Source organism: Rhinichthys klamathensis, unplaced genomic scaffold, assembly GCF_029890125.1.
Source record: "Rhinichthys klamathensis goyatoka isolate OS25496 unplaced genomic scaffold, OSU_Roscu_1.1 h1tg000191l_1, whole genome shotgun sequence".
In the NCBI taxonomy this organism is placed as follows: Eukaryota; Metazoa; Chordata; class Actinopteri; order Cypriniformes; family Leuciscidae; genus Rhinichthys; species Rhinichthys klamathensis.
In genome coordinates, this window is record NW_026606717.1 from 1480258 (window position 1) to 1501489 (window position 21232).

General features: G+C 37.7%; 1 protein-coding gene across 2 annotated transcripts in view; it reads left to right on the forward strand.

Annotated features, from left to right (window-relative positions):
* Positions 1-13764: 13764 nt before the first annotated feature.
* The window catches only part of ppp3ca (protein phosphatase 3, catalytic subunit, alpha isozyme), a 55130-nt gene continuing 47662 nt past the window's right edge, over positions 13765-21232 (forward strand). Inside the window, exon 1 of one of the 2 annotated variants that reach the window (XM_056262027.1) lies at positions 13765-14033. In XM_056262027.1, coding sequence (XP_056118002.1) covers positions 13979-14033 — 55 coding nt within the window. In that variant the 5' untranslated portion in view covers positions 13765-13978. The remainder of the gene's footprint in view (positions 14034-21232) is intronic. The other variant, XM_056262026.1, reaches the window with a different exon arrangement.

Consider the following 21232-nt stretch of genomic DNA (forward strand, 5'->3'; position numbering starts at 1 on the left):
ATTACATATTTAGATATTTTTTAGGCATGTTTAAGTCCAGGTCAAATTGAGTTATTATTATTAAGGAATAATTTAAAATATTAAATAATGTTTTAGAAAGTGGTCTGAACATTGCAAAAAGTATGAAACTTTTTAGGCTATACAACAATTGCATTTCTAGACATTTAAGAATTTAGAATTATTAGAACTACGTTTTTAAAAGGATTTCCTCTTTTTTATAAACTCGGAAATTTTTATTTATCATTGACCCATGTAAGCGTGGAAATGAAATGCAAACATGAAAAACATTTCATAATCATTTAATGTTTTTGTTTTTGTTTTTTTAAGTGACGCAGAACACATTGAACCGCTATGAATTGTGTGGTCTGCTGTAAGTGTGTAAACAGGGGTCAGCTGTGGTCGTTCGGCTCCTGGTTTCGCTCAGTCCACTCCGCTTCTTTTGAATGTCCTGTCTGCTGGCAGGCGGCCAACAGAAGTGTGTGGAAATGACACCGCCAGGGCGGCAGAGATTTTCCTTCATTTCTCTCCTTCCCGATCGCAGACGGGCTGACATTGGCTAGAAAGTGGAGCAGCTCGTCAGGGACAATCAATGCGAATCGATCGAGCCGCGCGGGTTTGAGGCTCCGAGCTGGAAAATAACGCGCGTGCGAGTGAGAGAGAAAGAGAGAGAGCGCGCGAGCGAGAGAATGGGGAGGGGATGTGCTACCAATACTCACCTCTCTCACACACAAATATCGCCTTTACTAAAACCCTCACTTCATGGAAGGCACATCAAAGACAGTTTACTCCTGACGCAAGGATATTTTATCATATTCATCAACATTAAAAGGATATTGTTTTTCCCCAGCTGTCAAAGCTAAACGACACGCCACTATGTGGCTTGGCTGCAGTTACAGGTTTATATTAGCAAGAGTGCCAATACTTTAATATAAACACCGTGGGGTCATAAAAGTCAGAGACCACTATTAAAAGGCTTTCTAGATGAATTTTTCCCCCTCTTCTTAGAAATGACAATGTTATAATATTCATCATTTGAGTGAAAGGTTGAATTAAAACATTAATATGAATTTCAGAATTTCTTAATATTTAGTTTGAGGATGTCACCTATCAATTTAAAGAGGAAACAATGTTATATATAATGAAAGGATGCGTGACAATCTAAATTGGGAAACATTTAGGTGTTTGGGACTGCACATCTTTTAATTGATTTAGGCTAGTGTACGCATATTTACTGCACAAGTTAGTTTATGATATAATATTCACATGCTAGATTTCCTTTTTAGTTCATCATTAAGAGTCCAAACTTTATTTCTCCATGTTTATAAATACATCCCTAATTCATACAGAACACAACATGAAATTGAGGTAAAAGAACATGCACAATTTTTTGATGGAAACATGAATATGGTGTGTTACTACAACAAAAGCTGCCCCATTCACCCAAGTTGTGGATGGGACAAAATAAAAAAACAACCTAACATGATATTAACACAGTTTTTACTGATTTGTTGCAGTAGTGCATCATATTCATGCTCCTTTAACGGTTTGTTCAATATACTATGACAATTTTATGACCTTACTGAAAACTAGCTAAAGCTTATGTAATTTTCCCCACTTCATGCATTTCAGGGTCAAAATGCTTTTTAAAAGCCTGCCCTATGTGAGATTATCAAATAATCTCCAATAAGGGCATTCAGTTTTGATTATGTGGTCTCACAGGGGCTCAGCAAAAAAGTTTTTATTTTCACTCATAGACGAGACAATAATCTCTGTACAGTTATACCGTCTCATTTGACCTTACGTCCCAATCCCTTAAAGGGATAGTTCCCCTAAAAATGAAAATTCTGTCATTTATTCACCCTCAAGTTGCTCAAAACCTTTCTTCTGCCAAACATAAATGAAGACATTTTAACCAAACAGTTGATGGACCCCATTAACTTCCATAGTATGGAAAAAAAAAAATCTTCTTTTGTGTTAAGAAAGAAATTCATACAGGTTTGGAACAACCAATCATGGTGGACACCAGGTTTAATCTTGCCTATTTATTGGGAAAATCTAAATGATATTTAGCATCCTATCCATTGACAGCCATAAACATTCAAGCATCAAAATGATCCCAGAGCTTCCCAGTTGTAAATACAACTTGAGAGGGTTCATGTCCAATTTTTGACTAGGAAACTTGTATTTAAGTGAAGGTAGCATAAATGTCAAAGTGTTCTGACAATATATTCTTTCACAATGCATTGTATTTCAGTCAGTGCACTACAGCAACTGCATGAATATTATCACCATGATAAACAGCCTGAATTGATCTAAAAGAAAATCTACTGCCGTAGAGATACCCAATGTCTTTGGGTAACATTCAAAAACATCTTGGTATAGTAACACTCTGGTAATGCCATAGCAACTGTGTGGTGATGCCATGGTAACGTTGGCAAAATCTCCTTTGCCAAGAAAAAAAGAACAAAAATGAAAAAGCGCTGGTAAATCAATGGTGATTACATGGGAACTGTTTGACACAGTGGTAATGACATACATGGTGGAATAGGCTATATAAGGCAACTGTGTGAACAGCAATAGCTCTGTGAAATGCTAAAATGTAATTAACCAAAATATTAATGTTAATAATTAATGTCTCATTTAGCTATTATGTTCATAATATAAGCTGTTGCTAAGCAAAAAGTTTTGGCGTATATACGAAACTGTTTTCATTATTAGCTGTCAATATAGAACATCAACAATACAGATTCTTCTCAGTGCAGAAAAAAAATATCTAGCATGTACAGGGGCCACTGTTTTCTAATCCAGGTTTGCGCTGCGTTACACGGGTTGTCTAAGTTTGACAATTAGCTTTTGTTTCACTGCTGACATATTTTCGTGGTCGTGGGCTGACACGCACGGGTTTCGTCAGAGAGATAAGCGCACAATGGACGCATCCAGTCCCTCACTGACGGGCTGGCGTGAATAAATTGGACACGCATTGCTTCGTAATCCCCTGAGTGTCTCTATGGCTCTGGCAAAGTGCCTGGCCTCACCGTATCTTACATTAAGCAGACGTCAATCCGTTCGTCCTCCTTTCGCTTTTGAAAATCACTTCCATGTCGAAGTGCCTGACCGCTTTCTGTGCCTGGGCTCCGCCAACTCTCAAGTCCTCCAGAAGAAACAGGTCCAAAAGAGGGGGTAGGGGCAGAAAATATTGTCCGACAGTCCGGCATTGGTGACTGAAACTGATTGTAACGACAACGTATATTATAGGCCTACGTGTGTTCAACGGTAGCGTGCACTGTAAAAAAATTTGCTGTAGATATGCAGCTGTTTGCCAGTAACTTACTGTAGATTTAAATTGATGTATATTTTCTGGCAACAGTTTGTTCAAAGTTAAATGAACATTTAACATTAACAAGTCTTTGTCTTTACAGAATAAAACTATAAAATAACAATCTAATGCAAAGCATTCTGGGAACCAGAAATCTTCATCAACCTTTTTCTGTTTTTTTTTTTTTCCTTCAGATTTTGGTTCCCATTAATGCTTTGCATGAGGCTGTTATTTTAGTTTTATTCTGTAAAGATAAAGACTTGTTAATGTTTAATGTTCATTTAACTTTGAACAAACTGTTGCCAGCAAATAACATTCATTTAAAACTACAGTAAGTTACTGGCAAGCAGCTGCCAGTAATACTGTAATTTCTACAGATTTTTTTTTACAGTGTGGGCAAATTAATTTTATAGGAATTTCTGTTCCTCGTGGAACCCAAAGCCTATTTAAACAAGCCTATAACGTGAGCAAACTGTCAGCTGTAAAGAAGTTTTAATCAAAACACTTAAGTTTTGTCATAATATGTATGATATGTAATTTCATCTGTAATGCGTGATCAATAATGAAACTACTTATTTTATCAAAAAAACAGGCCTGTTGTTAAATATAGGCCTATATATATATATACAGGGTTCAGCCACTCTTTTGATCAACAGTTGTGAATCCAGCAAGTAGGCCTAAGTGAATTACTATCAACCAATCAGGGGTGCGTTTCCCAAAGACAACTATGGTCGCAAGTTCCGTCGTTACCAATAGAGTTCAATGGAAATTGCGATCATAGTTGGATAATGATGCTTTCGGGAAACGCACTCCAGGCTGGTGTATAAGACCCCAGTGGTGAAAATCACTTTTTTAATGTTGTTTATGTCTATGTTGTGTTTTAATTTGCAAACCATGTGCAAATTCATAAGTCAGAACCATTGCTGAGTATTTTCTCTTTAAAAACTGCAGTGATTTAAAGACAGTCTCAAAAACGCTGTTTGAAATCGCTGGTGTTTCTTATGTCACAAACTACCTTGTTGTAACCAATCACGTCAACATGTGGGCGGGCTTTAGCATATCATTAACTATGCTCTGAAGCAGTGGAGTCTCAAGAGTATATTTTTCTGTTGATATGAAAAATTGGGTACACTGTTAGACTTTTCTGTAATTTCTACAGTTATTTAAATCACCCAGTATTATACTGCTATTTCTCTTTACAGTAAATAACCAGCCCGTTCTCATCCCAAGGCGTCATCTAACTGACGCTTTTGACCATGCGTCAACATGCCGACGCACATGGTAGGCTACCCCTTAAGCGTCAATAGGAGACGCGCCTCATAGTGGTCTAACCCAGCAATAACTGTGATTCCCACTGCATCGTGGGAATTTTCTGTGATGCAAAATTGTAAAAAATACAATTTTGAAGGTGGGGTTGTGTGTCATGTATTGTGAAAAGAACTGTGTTTTGTCCTGTGTTGGACATTTCCTTTTTGACTGCTTAAAATTTATTTATATTCTGCAGTTTTATGAATGTAATGGTTGATATTTCCTTATAATAATTGTATAAGCTAAACAACCAATGACTCTGCATTAATTTTGTCAAATGCTAACGTTTTGTTTAGGATTTTATGTATGTTTTTTAACAATGTGTGCAGTGAAGGACAACACGGAATGTGTTAATTTAACACGTTTACACATCTTTGTGCTAACCTTTCTGACAAATTTACTTTGTTAAAATCATTAAAATAATGGATGAGTTAAAATGAACACACAAAAAAAAAAAACGTTGTCCCTAAACCCACCCATTAATGTGTACAAATTTAACACATAATTTCCAGCATTGGCAGACTGTTTATTTTGTGATATATCTGAAATGTTTAAAAAAAAATATATATATATATTATTTTGTAATAATTTTGTCTAATTGATTTGTATGTCAGTAGTACTTATGTAGGATAAAAATTTAATTAATTCTATATCAAAATTATGAAATCTAATTTATATTTAGTACAAATAAAAAAATTACAGTAGTGTACTGATTAGCTTGGTTTTTTACAGTAATGCACTGTATTACACAATTACAGTACCATGTAGTTACTGTAAAACTGAAATACGGTAATGGTACTGTAAATCTTAATTACATAACTTACTGTAAAAAACCCTTGAAAAGTCTAACAGTGTACGTTTAGCAATACAGCTGGTGAATTAAGCATGATGTATATTTCGAGGTAATGATGAACTATATGCCTTTCTCCACTAACGTTCTAAGCTAGTGTTCAAACAATTGAGCGACAGGTATGATTCAGTTTACGGCACTTCTCATTCATTTCTATGAAACAGTGATTGACTGTCGCACAACTGTGAATGAAATTAAATGACCTCAAGGCTGTAATCTGATTACTTATCAAGGCACACGTGATCCAAGTTAGCCGTTACACTTTCTCCAGTGGACCCTCGTATCTCCCAATAAGACCATAGCTGCGTCATCGTGGCGCAACGAAGGCTGTCCCAATTGCATGACGAAAGTTGTCCCAATTCGAAGGCTCCTTCAAATGTGGCTTCCAAATGCGTCCTTCTTTTCCCGTGAAATGAAGGATACAACAGATGGATCCTTCGTGGCCTTGCCTACCCCAGAATTCATTGTGCACCACTGACAAAAGGATTTTCTTTAAAACTTTTAAAAGTATGTATTGGGTTTCAAATTACACAAATATCCAACAAAAAAAACATTTAAAGCAGTTTAAATGTTGACATTTTACTAAGATGCAATTACACGCACCTAAAGGATTATTAGGAACACCATACTAATACTGTGTTTGACCCCCTTTCGCCTTCAGAACTGCCTTAATTCTACGTGGCATTGATTCAACAAGGTGCTGAAAGCATTCTTTAGAAATGTTGTCCCATATTGATAGGATAGCATCTTGCAGTTGATGGAGATTTGTGGGATGGACATCCAGGGCACGAAGCTCCCGTTCCACCATATCCCAAAGATGCTCTATTGGGTTGAGATCTGGTGACTGTGGGGGCCATTTTAGTACAGTGAACTCATTGTCATGTTCAAGAAACCAATTTGAAATGATTCGAGCTTTGTGACATGGTGCATTATCCTGCTGGAAGCCATCAGAGGATGGGTACATGGTGGCCATAAAGGAATGGACATGGTCAGAAACAATGCTCAGGTAGGCTGTGGCATTTAAACGATGCCCAATTGGCACTAAGGGGCCTAAAGTGTGCCAAGAAAACATCCCCCACACCATTACACCACCACCACCAGCCTGCACAGTGGTAACAAGGCATGATGGATCCATGTTCTCATTCTGTTTACGCCAAATTCTCACTCTACCATCTGAATGTCTCAACAGAAATCGAGATTTATCAGACCAGGCAACATTTTTCCAGTCTTCAAGCCTCTTTTTCCTATTTGTAGTGGGGATGAGTGGTACCCGGTGGGGTCTTCTGCTGTTGTAGCCCATCCGCCTCAAGGTTGTGTGTGTTGTGGCTTCACAAATGCTTTGCTGCATACCTCGGTTGTAACGAGTGGTTATTTCAGTCAAAGTTGCTCTTCTATCAGCTTGAATCAGTCGGCCCATTCTCCTCTGACCTCTAGCATCAACAAGGCATTTTCGCCCACAGGACTGCCGCATACTGGATGTTTTTCCCTTTTCACACCATTCTTTGTAAACCCTAGAAATGGTTGTGCGTGAAAATCCCAGTAACTGAGCAGATTGTGAAATACTCAAACCGGCCCGTCTGGCACCAACAACCATGCCACGCTCAAAATTGCTTAAATCACCTTTCTTTCCCATTTTGACATTCAGTTTGTAGTTCAGGAGATTGTCTTGACCAGGACCACACCCCTAAATGCATTGAAGCAACTGCCATGTGATTGGTTGATTAGATAATTGCATTAATGAGAAATTGAACAGGTGTTCCTAATAATCCTTTAGGTGAGTGTATATGTAGTTTAAACTTTATTATAAATGGACCGTGGTGAACATATTTAGACAGTTTCTGATCCCTGTTTTATTTTCAGACAGTTTAATATAACATTCAAAAAAGTCCAGTACAAACGTTACTGTCACTCTCTTGAATAGATACTTATTTTGAATAAGTAATTACTTCACGGTCACTAAAAAAGTAAGTTCTATATACAGGTGAAACTCGAAAAATTAGAATATCGTGAAAAAGTTCATTTATTTCAGTAACTCAACTTAAAAGGTGAAACTAATATATTATATAGACTCATTACATGCAAAGTGAGATATTTTAAGCGTTTATTTGTTATTTGTTTATTTGGCTTACAGCTTATGAAAACCTTTTCACAATATTCTAATTTTGAATTTGGGGTTTTCAATTACATTTACATTTATTCATTTAGCAGACGCTTTTATCCATTTATAAGCAGTAAGCCATAATCATCACAATTATAACAAATAAAGGCTTGAAATATCTCACTTTGCATGTAATGAGTCTATTTAATATATTAGTTTCACCTTTTAAGTTGAATTACTGAAATAAATGAACTTTTGCACGATATTCTAATTTTTCGAGTTTCACCCGTAGTGTGAATGTGTGTAGTATTAATTTAATTTGGACCTATACATTTTCCATGCTGCATTATTATGTGACCAACCGGCATCATTTACGTCGCTTCACTGCCATTCACAAATCCTCTCCTGTGGCCTCATGGGATAGTAAAGTGTCCATCATGCAAACAGAAGAATCTCACCGGGAGTAGTAGGTCATCAGGGTAATTTTTTGCCTATGAGTACTGTGAATTCGGACATACTTCTTTTGTCACATACTGTTTTTCACCTATTATATAAGGAAGGGAAGTATGTGATTTCGGATGCAGCCAATGTATTGTTGTGGGTTACTATAGAGTAGTGCAGGAATGACATTTTTGTAGGCCAAAGCACAAAAATGAGTTTGCATTTTAGCACTTCTGGTTCCATCGTCCTGAAGTCAATGGGGTATTTTGAATGGGTTTTTGGTTAAATGTTCGAAATAAGGACTGCAGTGAACAAGCTCAATATAGATTCACACTTTATTCTAAGATATAAAAGCATCTCTATTTTTTTATGCTTTTACGTGTCTTAAGTAAGTTACCAAGTGTGTGTCCTAAAAGTGACAGCAGAATGGAAAATACCGAGCTGCCTGTTTGGCTGAACATTGGCTGAAAAAGAATGAGTGCTATAGTAGGGAGCAGCAATGCGTGACACAGGAGAGTTGTGGTGGGCGCGCTCGCCCCGGGGCTACGGCCACACTCAGATCTTTGTTGCGTTCAGAGAGAGAGAGAGAGAGAAAGAGAGAGAGAAAGAGAGAGAGGGGGGGGGGGGGGGGTATTAGTTTTACTTTGCCCACTGCTTCCCACTCTAGTCCAGCTGCTTATAACTAGCACCGCAGGAGTGCCCCAGAAGACTTTCCGAAAAAAGAACTGCCTGAGACCGAACAGAGAAAGATGTCCGGTTTCGCAGAAGCTCAGGAATGTTGTGAGCTGTGTGCGATTTCCAAACAAACACCGCAGTGCTGCTCTCTCCTCTCTGCCCCGAGGCACAGCCCTGCACTCCTTTACATGCTCACCTCCCACCGCCGCCTCAGCACAACAAGCTTCCCATCATTCTGGATCATCTGTTCTGCTAATGCGTCATTTGTGCGGTTGTTTTTCAAAGTTGCATTGTTGTTTAACGCATCTCTTGTCTCCTCTAGACTGTTTCCAAGTGTTGGATTATGGGACACACTTTGACTCTCCCTCTGCGTTCAAGAGCATATGGCTCTGTGAAAAGCTGTCCCTGAAAAGATGACTATCTCTCTGTCTGTGACCCAGTAGTATAAGAGCAAGAGAGCTCCATCTGAGCCCTGCAGCATAGAGATCCATCTTAACACTGGCAGGCAAAAGTGAATTAGGGGAGGAGAAACTCAAAAGCCAAATGACTGTCATCAGTGGAACAGGTGTGGTCTCATACTGATGTTTTCACATGAGATGCTGGTAAGGCAGATCCGCTAGGGTACAATGTAAAAATGTTTGGATCTCACCAGGGATTCCTGAACACGAAACATCAGCCCAACTGCGCATGTTAAAGTGTCAAAAGGACTATGAAACAAAGAACAGATGCATCATGATGTAGGAAAGAAGGAATCTAGCGTTCTCTAGTCATTCAGAGAAAGAACGTATGAGAAAAACATACAATGAAAGATCACCATCTGGTGGTCATTTGGCTACATTGTGTAGGCCTTCTTAGAACAAGTAGTGTGTTTGTTTTTCTGTTACTTTCACTTATTCCAAAGTTTAATATGCAGAGGCAACTAGGCAATAGGTAAGCAAATCATTGATAGGTATTGACAGAAAATATTTGCTTTCGCATGAGTCATAAATCCAGAAGTGATTTAGATCTGATTATGCTGAAGTCACTCAGTTAATGCTTATCAATGTTGCTAGCACTCCTTAAAGGGATAGTTCACCCAAAAATGAAAATTCTGTCATTAATTACTCACCCTCAAGTCGTTCCAAACCCGTAAGACTTTCGTTCATCTTTGGAACACAAATGAAGATATTTTTTTATGAAATCTGAGAGCTTTCTGTCCCTCCATTGACAGTCTACGCAACTACCACTTTCAAGCCTCAACATTTAAGTAACCCATGTGTAGAAAGTGATGCAAGTGCTTTTTGTAAAAACAAACAAACAAAAAAAACATTATTTATTTACAAAATATTAATCTCCAACATACATTCACGCAACATCTGGGGCCTATACCATAAAGCCGGTTAAGTTGGCTAGCCAGATATGTTTTAGTTTAGTTTGTGCCTACCCCGGGTTTAAGGCACCATGAAAGTGGTTTGGCTTTTAGAAGTGTTCATCCCCATAGTAACTTGTGCTACAGCTAACCTGCTCCGGGGCAGGTTATGTTCCAGGTAAGAGATCTCAAACCGAAATTGGATCAATAGGCTGTGAGCAAAGTGACACATGTCTGATGCAATAAAGTCACTCCCCCTGTTTCTACTCCAATTTAGATGTCACTACATAGCAAATGATTTTTAAAGACCAATCGTCTTTAAAAAAAAAAGCTTTTAGCAATGCTTAAATAATTTTGTATGATTTAGATATTATTTATGTAATTATTTTACCCATAGTCCATTACACATGTACAATTTTAGTTTATCAATTATTATGCACTTAGTTTAAATGAATATAAACGTATAAAGGTCATATAAATAAGCTTTAGAATAACAGATAAAGCTATAAAATGACTAGGCTACATGTGAACTTAAATGTTCATGTCAACTATAGAAACTAACTTCACAGGTTTTACTTGCACTGATATAAGTTTTAGTTGTCCTATTTCATAGACAGCTCTTTTCTTCTTGTATTTTTATGATTGTATGTATTTTTTATTAATATTTTTCAATCTCGTAATCTTCTGCAGAAGAGAAAAGTCAATCGCAGTTTCACTGTTCCACAGCATGTGTTTGGCTGATGGCTACTGATGTCACACCTAAACTCCTAAACTCAGGATCAAAGCCTGAGTTGACAGAGAAAGTTGATGAACAGTCATATACAAAGCCTGATTGGATTGGTTTTGTTTTGTCAATTCGAAACTAGTAAATAAAGTGGTATATTACTCACGTCGCTTCATACAATTGAGGTTAAACCACTGGAGTCACATTGATTACTTAAATGTTGTCTTTACTACCTTTCTAGGCCTTGAAACTGGTAGTAGCGTAGCTGTCAATTGAGGGACAGAAATCTCTTAGATTTAATTAAAAAGATTTAATTTGTGTTCCGAAGATGAACAAAAGTCTTACGGGATTGAAATGACATGAGGGTGAGTAATTAATGACATAATTTTCATTTGAGTGAACTAACCCTTTTTATATTTAGGAATATTCCTTCATCATTTAGTCACCCAGATGTCTTTTCAAACCAGTATGACTTTCTGCTATGGAACAGAAAGGGGGTGTATTGATATTGAAGAATACAACTCTTTTCCATGCAACAAACTCCCAGGCTCTAAAACAAGAACAAGAATTACAACCAAAAAAAATGTAAGGAACAACCTGACAATTATATTTTACAAAAATATTAAGCAGCACAACGGTTTTCAACACTGATATTAATAATAAATAAAACAAATCTGGAGCAGCAAATCAGCATATAAGAATGATTTCTGAAGGATCATGTGACACTAAAGACTGGAGTAATGATGCTGAAAATTGACAATCTCATAAACAATCATGACTGCTGTTTGGTACTTCTGCTGCTTTCAATGTTTGTGGCACATTTTAGTGAAAAATACAATTTCTAATATCTTTTTGAATCTGTACTTCAGTGCACATGTATGCTCTGAACATACAGTGTACAAATCAACTTGAATGCGGCAACAATGAATGTTACTGCACTGTGTGGTGATGGTGAATGTGGCTTGAAACTCCGCAGCTGAGTTTGTGCTCACATAACTTTAGCCTGCCCTGACCTCTATGGGAAGAATACGGTATTGCATAACTCTAGTAATGCAAAAACAGCTCAGCCCTCTGAACCACTGGGAGTTCACTGCAGCTGTTTTTCACCAGCAAGGAAAGATACTAATGTGATGATCACATTCTCAAATCAGCCTTAGCTGTTGTTTAACTTTTTTATTTATCTTACAAAATGTACCATACCATTACTTACTTCTGTCCATTACTACTGCACATTCTGTGATTTTGATTATTGAATTTTATGTAATTTTTGTTTAATATCAGTTTTTTTGTGAAGTACCAATTACAGTAATACATTTTATAATTGTATTTTGCAATTTTGGTTGAATCTCCATAGCCCTGCTAAAAAAAAACCCCAGCTTAAACCAAGTTGGTTTGCTCATCTGTCTGTTGGCTGGCTTTAGAGTGGTTTGAGGGTACCTTTCAGCTGGTCAGCTTAAACCAGTTTAGGCTGATTTAAGCTTTTTTCATCATCTCTTGTTTAATAGGTAACACTGAAATACCATATGTACTACATATGTACTACAATCATTTATTACTACAAAAATCGTTGTCTTTTGCCTTATGTCTTTTCTTTTACACATAGGCTACAAATTATCACTGTTTTAGTAATGATAGAATACTGTAAAAAAAGTATACTGTATGACATATGTTTTTACATTGCTTTAACTAATCAAAATAAGTTTAGCAATTTTGTACTTTTATATGTTATACAAGATTCAACTCTTTTTTAAATAGGTTTAATGTAATTTAAGTTGAAATAACTTAAACATCCAATTTGATTGTACTTACAAATTTAAGGCAGCAACTACTTACAGTGATGGACAAAACATTTTTTTAGATTGTCACAATCGTTTTTAAAGTAGCCTATTCATAACTTTTGTTTAAAAATATACCACATCCATTGTAACTATACCTTAAAACTATTCTGTATTTTTAATGCCTTATTTATTATTACTGACAGTTTTTTTTAAGTGGCATTTACTATAATTGTGATCATAATCCAACTCCCGTTTAAAATAGCACTCAAACTCCGCGTTACCAGCTAAAAAATTTTTGGTTCCCAGAACGTTCTGTGAATGTTCCCAAAACATGTTTTTGCATTGCTTTAACTCATCAAAATAAGTTAAGCAATTTTTAACTTTGGAGTTGCTGAGTGGGGGCGGTAGAGAGAAAGTTGTACAAGATCCAACTCATTTTTTAAGGTCAGTTTTTTTTTATACAGTGATAAACTAAAACAAAATAATTTGATTTTGGAGGAAACGATTGTCGCGATCGTTTTTAAAGTATTCACAACTTTTGTTTAAAAAATATACCATATCCATTGTAAGGGAACGTTGATCCTGGAGGGCCACTGTCCTGCAGAGTTTAGCTCCAACCCTAATCAAACACAGCACCTGAAGCTAATCAAGGTCTTCAAGATTACTAAAGTTACAGGCAGCTGAATGTTTTTTTCAGGGTTGGAGCTAAACTCTGCGGGACAGTGGCCCTCCAGGATCAACGTTCCCCACCCCTGCTATAGACATAGGCCTACCTTAAAATATTCTGTATTTTTTATGTTTTAGTTATCACAGAACTTTCCCCTAACCTACCCGTAACGTTCTATCAATCTATTTTCATACGATTTAATAAAACTCACCACTCCTAATGATGGTATAATGGGACGATGTCACACATGATGCGGGACACATTCGTCCAGACCCGAGTTGCATTTCAACTTGATTTATCAGTCATGGCGATGAGCGAGCCGCGCCTTCTGGGGAAAGCCCTTCACCTCCACCTGATGGCAGCATCACGCAGCCCCTTCACCCGGGTGCGTGCGTGGGAGTTCCCCGCTTCGCCATGTCGGGGTGGTGCAACGCGCTGAAAGGATCTCCCGAGCTCTCTCTCTCTCTCTCTCTCTCTCTCTCTCTCTCTCTCTCTCTCTCTCTCTCTCTCTCTCTCTCTCTCTCTCTCTCTCTCTCTCTCTCTCTATCTCTCTACCGCCCCCACCCCATCAGCAGCTCCATCCTCCCCCTCACGACAGTCTCAGCAACAGCAGCACTATCGTCCTCCTCCACCCTCTCCAGCATTATCCGGCGGTGAGACACGGAGTAGACGCATCCAAGTGATGCCACTGCACCAACCGAAAACACGCCGACAATAAAGCGCTTCTTCTGCGAGGAGGGAGAAACACATTCGCCTGGAGACATCCACTGCCCATGAAGATGTCTAACGCTGACATGGTCTTGAACTCCACCGATCGGATAGTGAAATGTAAGTGCATATTTTCCTCCCTCTCTTCTACTTGCATCTTTCATTTGTGACCAGTGTTAAATATGGATGTCGTGCGTACAAATGTTGTCTCAGCTAATTAAGACGTTTCGATCGCATTTATTAATGTGTAGGACTGAATGGTTTTGAGGTGCGAGATTGTTGCGATGGTTTTCTCAGCTATGGATTGATGTTAATTGAGTCGCGGGCAGGAAGAGGGAGATGTGTTAAAAAGGCAGATCCAGTGGAGGCGGTGATGCAGCAGGATTTTAGGTGGCATCACGCAGCTCTTCTTGTATTCTTCAGAGATAATGAAGCAATAAGGGTTTTCAGTTCGTTTTTAGCTGTTTGCTTTCTGGGGGAAGCCTCCAGTCTGAAGGTAAATCATTCGAGCTGCAAACTGTCACGCCCCCGTTGCGTCTGATTGATTTTCTTGCATTTACTGGTCACGTAGCGCACATTAATATTCTCACAGGAACATAAAAGCAGAGACTCAATACACGCGTCACGGCCTTATATTGAAACTACACTTCTGTTTAATTGAAGGTGCATGCAGTCATTTTTTACTTAAAGGGTTTGAAAGGTTGAGAAATAGTATTAAAATAACACATAGCCTACACACAGACACAATACACACACGCTCAATAAATGTAAATGTAGTATTTTCCCTTTATTTTCTTGTCAGAGTGCACTAAAATGCTTCGTTTACAGTTAAAATCACAACAAATTTGATTCCCCCAGACCCCCCCACCCCCCAATCACATATAGTTAACAAACATGTCACCTTTTTCTCTTCTTCTGAGTTTGCAGGTCTGACACACGCACAAATGTCAATATAGTTTAATGTTTTATTCTACATGGAGAGGGTCGTTCATGGGTGCCACCATGTTGGGATCACATGACTGTGTGATACAATTGACTGTTACTAATAAAAACTTTAATTTAGCCAGTGCTCAGGATGCTTTACAAAGCATAAATGTAAAAATAGATTATGACAACTACTGTACTGACAAAGCATAGGTGTGTGAGTGTCACCCATCAGACTGTTCAAACAAAATACAAATGAACATGAGATAAACATGAGAAACCTTCCCCCGGTTTCACAGACAAGGCTTAAGCTATAGCCCCAGACTAAAAAGCATGTTTGAGCTGTTTTAACTGAAAGCAACTTGCACTGACATATCTTAAAATATTTTATGGGGGTGGGGGGGCATTAAACTTAATGCATCCAGGCCAATAGGTGTCAGTATTTAGTCTTAAACCACTAGTAATACTGGGATGAGTAAGAGCATATAAATGTAAACAACAATTTACGGAATGTAGTCCTACCTTTTATCCATTTCTGTCTTAGAAGTTAAGAAACATAAATGCTTGAGTATTTATGTAATTTCTTTTAAACAGGTTTATTTTATTTGCATTACTTGGGCTGTTGGCTTGCATTGATGTGATATCATCTGATCCTCCCATGACAGATAATGGATCCCCTTTTTACATTTGCACTATCATGGATTCTCCCTTCTCCTCTGAGGTCTGATACTTTTGTCTGTTGGCTCCATTGATGGATATATATATATTATAATACTAATAGGTTTGTGTAGAATTGCAGACTCTGGAGGTATGCAGCCTCCTCAAAACAGTCAAACCCCAATGCTGGTCTGTGTTTCTTTTTCTTTTTTTTTACCCAAATTAACACTTCAGCCTAGCTGGTTGATTTGAATTGCAAAAATCTGTGGGCCTGTGAACTTTTGAAACAATTCAATTTGCATGCTAATGTGGCCACATTTGAATGTGTTTTCTACTGTGTTGTTTTGATAAATAGCATTAACACTTTAGACATAAGTGACATAGTTCACCCAAAAATGAAAATTCATTCATCATTTACAGACATCCCACTTCTCCCGGAAGGTCCTGGAGTCTCCCGCATATTGATGGCGGCTCCCTGATGCACGCAAATTATATACAATATCCCGTAAATCGAGTGTGCGAGAGAGAAGCCCTGTTTCCAATTCCACCTGATATTAAGATGTGTTTTTGGTGATCTGATCGCAAATGGTCAGCCAGAACACATTACCGTTTTCACCTGGTATTATCATGCTTTTCAAATGTGTTTTACACTACATCACTTTCACATTTGGCGCACGAATACTAATGAAGGAACAAACTCGTGTTACGCGGCTTACGCAAATGCATATGATAAATATACTATCAAATAATATAGGCCCATAATATAACAGTAGGTAGGGATGCACCGATATGAAAATGTTGGCCGAGACCGATAACCGATAATTCTTTACATCTGAAAGCCGATAACCAATATATTGGCTGATAAATTAAAACCACATTTTTATATAATTTTTGAGAGCCTGATTACAAAAACAGAAGTCTCACCATTAAAAGCCATGTCCCAAATACTTCAATAAATCAAACCTATACAGTACAGTAGCCTCGTTTGAATCAGTGTAAGTTTTAAAATGAATTGTACCTTCCTATAGCCTATATGACAGTCTTGCGCTGCAAATGTTGCACTTAACTGTATTTTTTCGTGATTCCAATCATATTTCAAGCAATTTAAAACTATCATAGCGAACAGTGCGCATCTAAAGTGTCTCAGCTGAAGGAAATAATACATTATTAATCGGCTTTAATATTTCTGCCAAATTTTCTTATCGGGTCGATAACATTAAAGGTGCAAAACGCAAGTCTCTGAGTTTTTGCAGAACTACGCCCCCTCTGGCGACAAGCGAAACTGCAACCAGAGTTGTGCACGCTCATGGACCACACGCATCTTTTATTGGATATGTTTTATGTTTCATGTTGTACTATTCTTCCGAACACAATTCCTAGTTTATGAAACTGTTCACTAACAATGGTAGTAAAACCAATTCTGATTGTACATGTATCTAGCTTACGCTAAAGCATTACACATTTTACGCATCGTCATTTGTTGTCATTCAATTGGCCGTATCAAACATTAGAAACTGGGCTATATCTTACCGTTTTATCAAGAAAAAAAGCCAACTGAGGATCCTGTTTAAAACCAAGAGCAGACCGGAGATCTCTCCTTTTGTTGAATGCCTTCCCGAGGTTGACTCTCGTCTTACTCCGACGCCTGTCGGACTCCAATTTGGACCTTTTGGTGGCACTAGACAAATTTTTTATTTTCTTTACTTTACGTGGAGTTTGCGTTGGGGTTTGGAATGGACTACAAGCCGGTCTCTTTGAATCAATCTTCTACCTTTGACGCACGAGTTGTCTTCGCTGATGCTGAGAATGGCGGCGCCGGCGAATACACAAACCTGCGAGACATAGCCTGGTGAGCGTGAACGCGCATGACGTCACGCCCAGTCTCAAATTCGAGCCCGAATCCCTCTTATATATTTTACTGTACAGGATTATAGAGGCAATCTCAGTGCGCAGAGAAGGGCTCATTCAGCCCATCAGGCAGTTCTTTAAGCATGTATAGGATAGAAAAACAGGTATTAGGTATTTTTTAACATGAAAAGTTACGCAATGCACCTTTAAAAAGGATCATATATCGGCTGATACCAATATGGTGGCCCTAGTAGGCCTATAATATAATATTCTGTTGTAATTCAATGTTCTTTTTTTGTGCCATCCTCCGGGTGGGATGTTCTAATTTACCATTCAAAACTCATATGACTTTAGTTTCTTCTGTGGAGCATAAAAGGAGATGTTAGGCTGATTAAGGGCCTGTCACCTATCACCCTGAAGATCATTTAACTTGTTCAGTTCGGATTTGTTGACATGACTATTTTTGGCAGAACATTTGATTTTTATCTTCCTTTGAATGCAGAATCTTGTGACAAGGGCCATTAAAACCCCGGCTTTGATATAAGTCATCTGACCTCTCTAAAAGTTAAGGTTGAATTAGTCATTGCCACACGTAATGAGTCATAGTAGTGACCCCCCTCTCCCACGCAGCGGCTACCTCATAGAGGTAGTTTAGATCTGGCCGTTTTAGTCGTTATGACATTTTCTGAACTACCCTTGTCTCTTCTCCCCCTTATGCATAAATGAGGGCTTTTATCATCAACAAAATGCATAAATAAACAACCACATCTTAAATCCCAGTGATGAGGTTAGCTAAGCATTCATATTTAGCAGTGTGCAGCTTGCAAATACAGTAGAGAAACAAAGAATTTGTCTCTGCATAGACTCCCCACAGCGACAAAGCAGGATTTCATAAAACAGCGTGCATGGTGTGTCGTTTGCAGAGTTTCATTTACTAAGTGCAACTAGAGTTAGGCCTTTCATTTCTGCACTGGCATAATGGATTTTATCGCGCTTTCTATTTAGCATTTTGATATGCTGGTTTATCGTCTCGTCTCTTCATATGCCAAATCATTATAGTGTGCCCGCACTGCTAACATTCTCAAACTCGTTTCATGCTTGCTAATAAGGCATTTTGATATTTCACAAATGCAAACTCCAGTGCAAATTTACATTCTGAAAAACATTTACAGATGTGCAAAGGTGAAAAGTTCATACAGACTTGGGATATCATGAAGCAGAAGCTGAACATTGTGGCTGTTCTGTGGTTGTATTAATTCTTTACAATTTACACAATTATTATTATTATGATTTGTATAATTAAGACTATAGTTTATTCTATATTTTTGTTTAGTGTTTATATTTACATATATTATAATATAATATATGTATATTATAAAGACTGCATCTTTTTACATGCAGTAATTGCTTTACAATAATAACATAGTTTTGTTGTTAATATTATCTTCCCTATAATTACAATGCAATCTATTTAAACTCTTGAGTCTTCCATTTTCACTTAAAATTGAAGGAACACATTTTCCACAATTTGAACTAAAGTTATGTCTGCATTATTATATATACTTTATTTTTTTATAATTAATTTTCTTATCTCATCTCTTTTTTTTTTAAAATTAATAATCGTTATAAACAATATAAAGATTCAGTGAATATAAAGAGATGATTCTTGCAAAAATCTGTGACATTGGGCCACTTGGGTTTCACACTTGGTTCATTTTAGTGGACTGAGGCTGCGTTCACACTGCAGGGGCTTAATGCTCAATTCCGATTTTTAGAAAAATTCGATTTTTTTGCAAGGCCGTTCACATTTCCAATTAAATGCAACCTTTTGTGATCTCCTGTGTGAACGTGAACGTGAAATGACCCAGAAGTGACCCGCATGCGCAGAAGAGTACTCAACGGTCAATTCCCGCCTACTTCAACGCAGAATTATGACGTTTGTCGCATATCAATGACGTGCGGGTCGGATACATGTGACCTGGCCGTTCAGATTGAAGTCGCATTTCAAAAGATCGGATACATATCGGATTTGGACCACATACCCAAGTGGCCTGGGTCGCATTTGAAAAGATCGGATCTGTGTCGTTCAGACTGTCATGAAAAGATCAGATACAGGTCGCATAGGGGCAAAGAAATTGGAATTGGGTCGTTTCAGCCTGCAGTGTGAACGTAGCCTCAGTCAGGACAGAAGAATTTGTGGACGGCCAAAACAAACCCAGACCCCCCAAAAAGAGATCAGACTTATAACGTAGGCCTTGATCACATGAAGCATGTTTTTCCTGCACTTTTTTATTGTTAGTCTGTATGTCTATATACAATGTGTCAGTAGGGCACACGAATGTTACAATATTACCTTATTACCAAAATACTGAGGTATAGCTATACTAATGTTACCAAAATACTGAGGTATAGCTATACTAATGTAGCACAATTACACTGCTTAACACTATAACTGACTGAAGATTAATTCTCTATTTGAATGTCTACTGAGAGTGAATGAGTCAAATTAGCACTTTGTTTTACTTGCAAAGTCATTTTAAACAAATTGATAGATACAAACTCTATGGAATCAATTAGGCACAATACTAAATGTTGATGTAGATAGTGTTTCAGGGCAGTTTAGTGTAGTTATCAGACAGAGAAGAAAGACAGCGCACTTCAAACTTACAGCATGTCAATCAGTGCCTTAAAAGTGTCTTAAAGCCCAGAAGTGGAAGGTCAAGTGTTGCTTCAGCCTCTGAATGCGTCTGTAGACGCCACTTGCCCACTCGTGGTTCTGGGTTGCCTTACATGCCAAGGTTAGAACGGCCTACTTTAGTGAGTCCAATTCTAGGACATTAACTGTGTTAGTTCTGATGGGGCTTGGCGAGCCACATGGGGCTCGAGAGGTATTGTCAGGATATAAACGGGACACCCAGAAAGGTGAGTCACCTAGCGGTGGTGGTTCTCTGGGTCATGTTCTGATTAGGACTTATGGAGATTACCACAATTAGTGTTGTTACACAATGCTGTTGACCTAGTCCTAAAACTAAGAAATTTTGCCAATTAAGCTCTGCTGTTTTTTTACTGTGACAACCAACTTTGCTTTGAAAGTTATTATGTAGCAAGTATATTTTCTAGCTAAAAGAACTCATTACATTATTTAATTTTATGGGGAAAAAAACAAATGTTAGTTATGCTTGAACCATGGCTAATATTACATATTTTTTATTGATCGGTATTGGATATTTAATTGTGCAAAAATGTGCATGGTAGTTTCCTCTATTTTTACATTTATATTACCTTGAATGTCATTAAATAATTCGTTTTTAGTGTTTTGTTAGGACAGGAATGTTGTTCCAGGATCAACAATATATGTTGATCCAGGAACATGTTTTACTTTGCAAAATCACAGTGACCCATAAAAACATAGACTGGTCTAATTTGAATTCGAAAAGTAACTGCATGAGGTACCAATCATGTCTGTAGAACAAACAATGTCAATATTTAGAGTTTCTTTTTAACTAACCCCTATGATCAATAGTAATAGTAGTATTTTTGGTTGAGTTTATTAAACCCACCCAAACAAATTATTCCAAACAAATGCTCTGTCATTTAAGCTTTGGTTTCTTTGTCGGTTGATTCAAATAGCTCAGCATGAGCCTTCTCTGGCCACAATGTTGCATTTTCCCATATTCACCGTATACATTTTTAATGAGTTAATAAGCCTGTGTTTTCCCTTTGAATTAGTGTGATCCCTTGGGCTATTCATTGAGTGATCATCCAGAACTGTTGTTCAAGCAATAAGCTCAAAGCAAAATATAAGCATAATCTGTTAGAGAGATGGAGTCCATTCAGAGGCAATGGGGGCAGGTGCACAAGGGTGGATGGTGGTAAGGTGGAGTAATAAC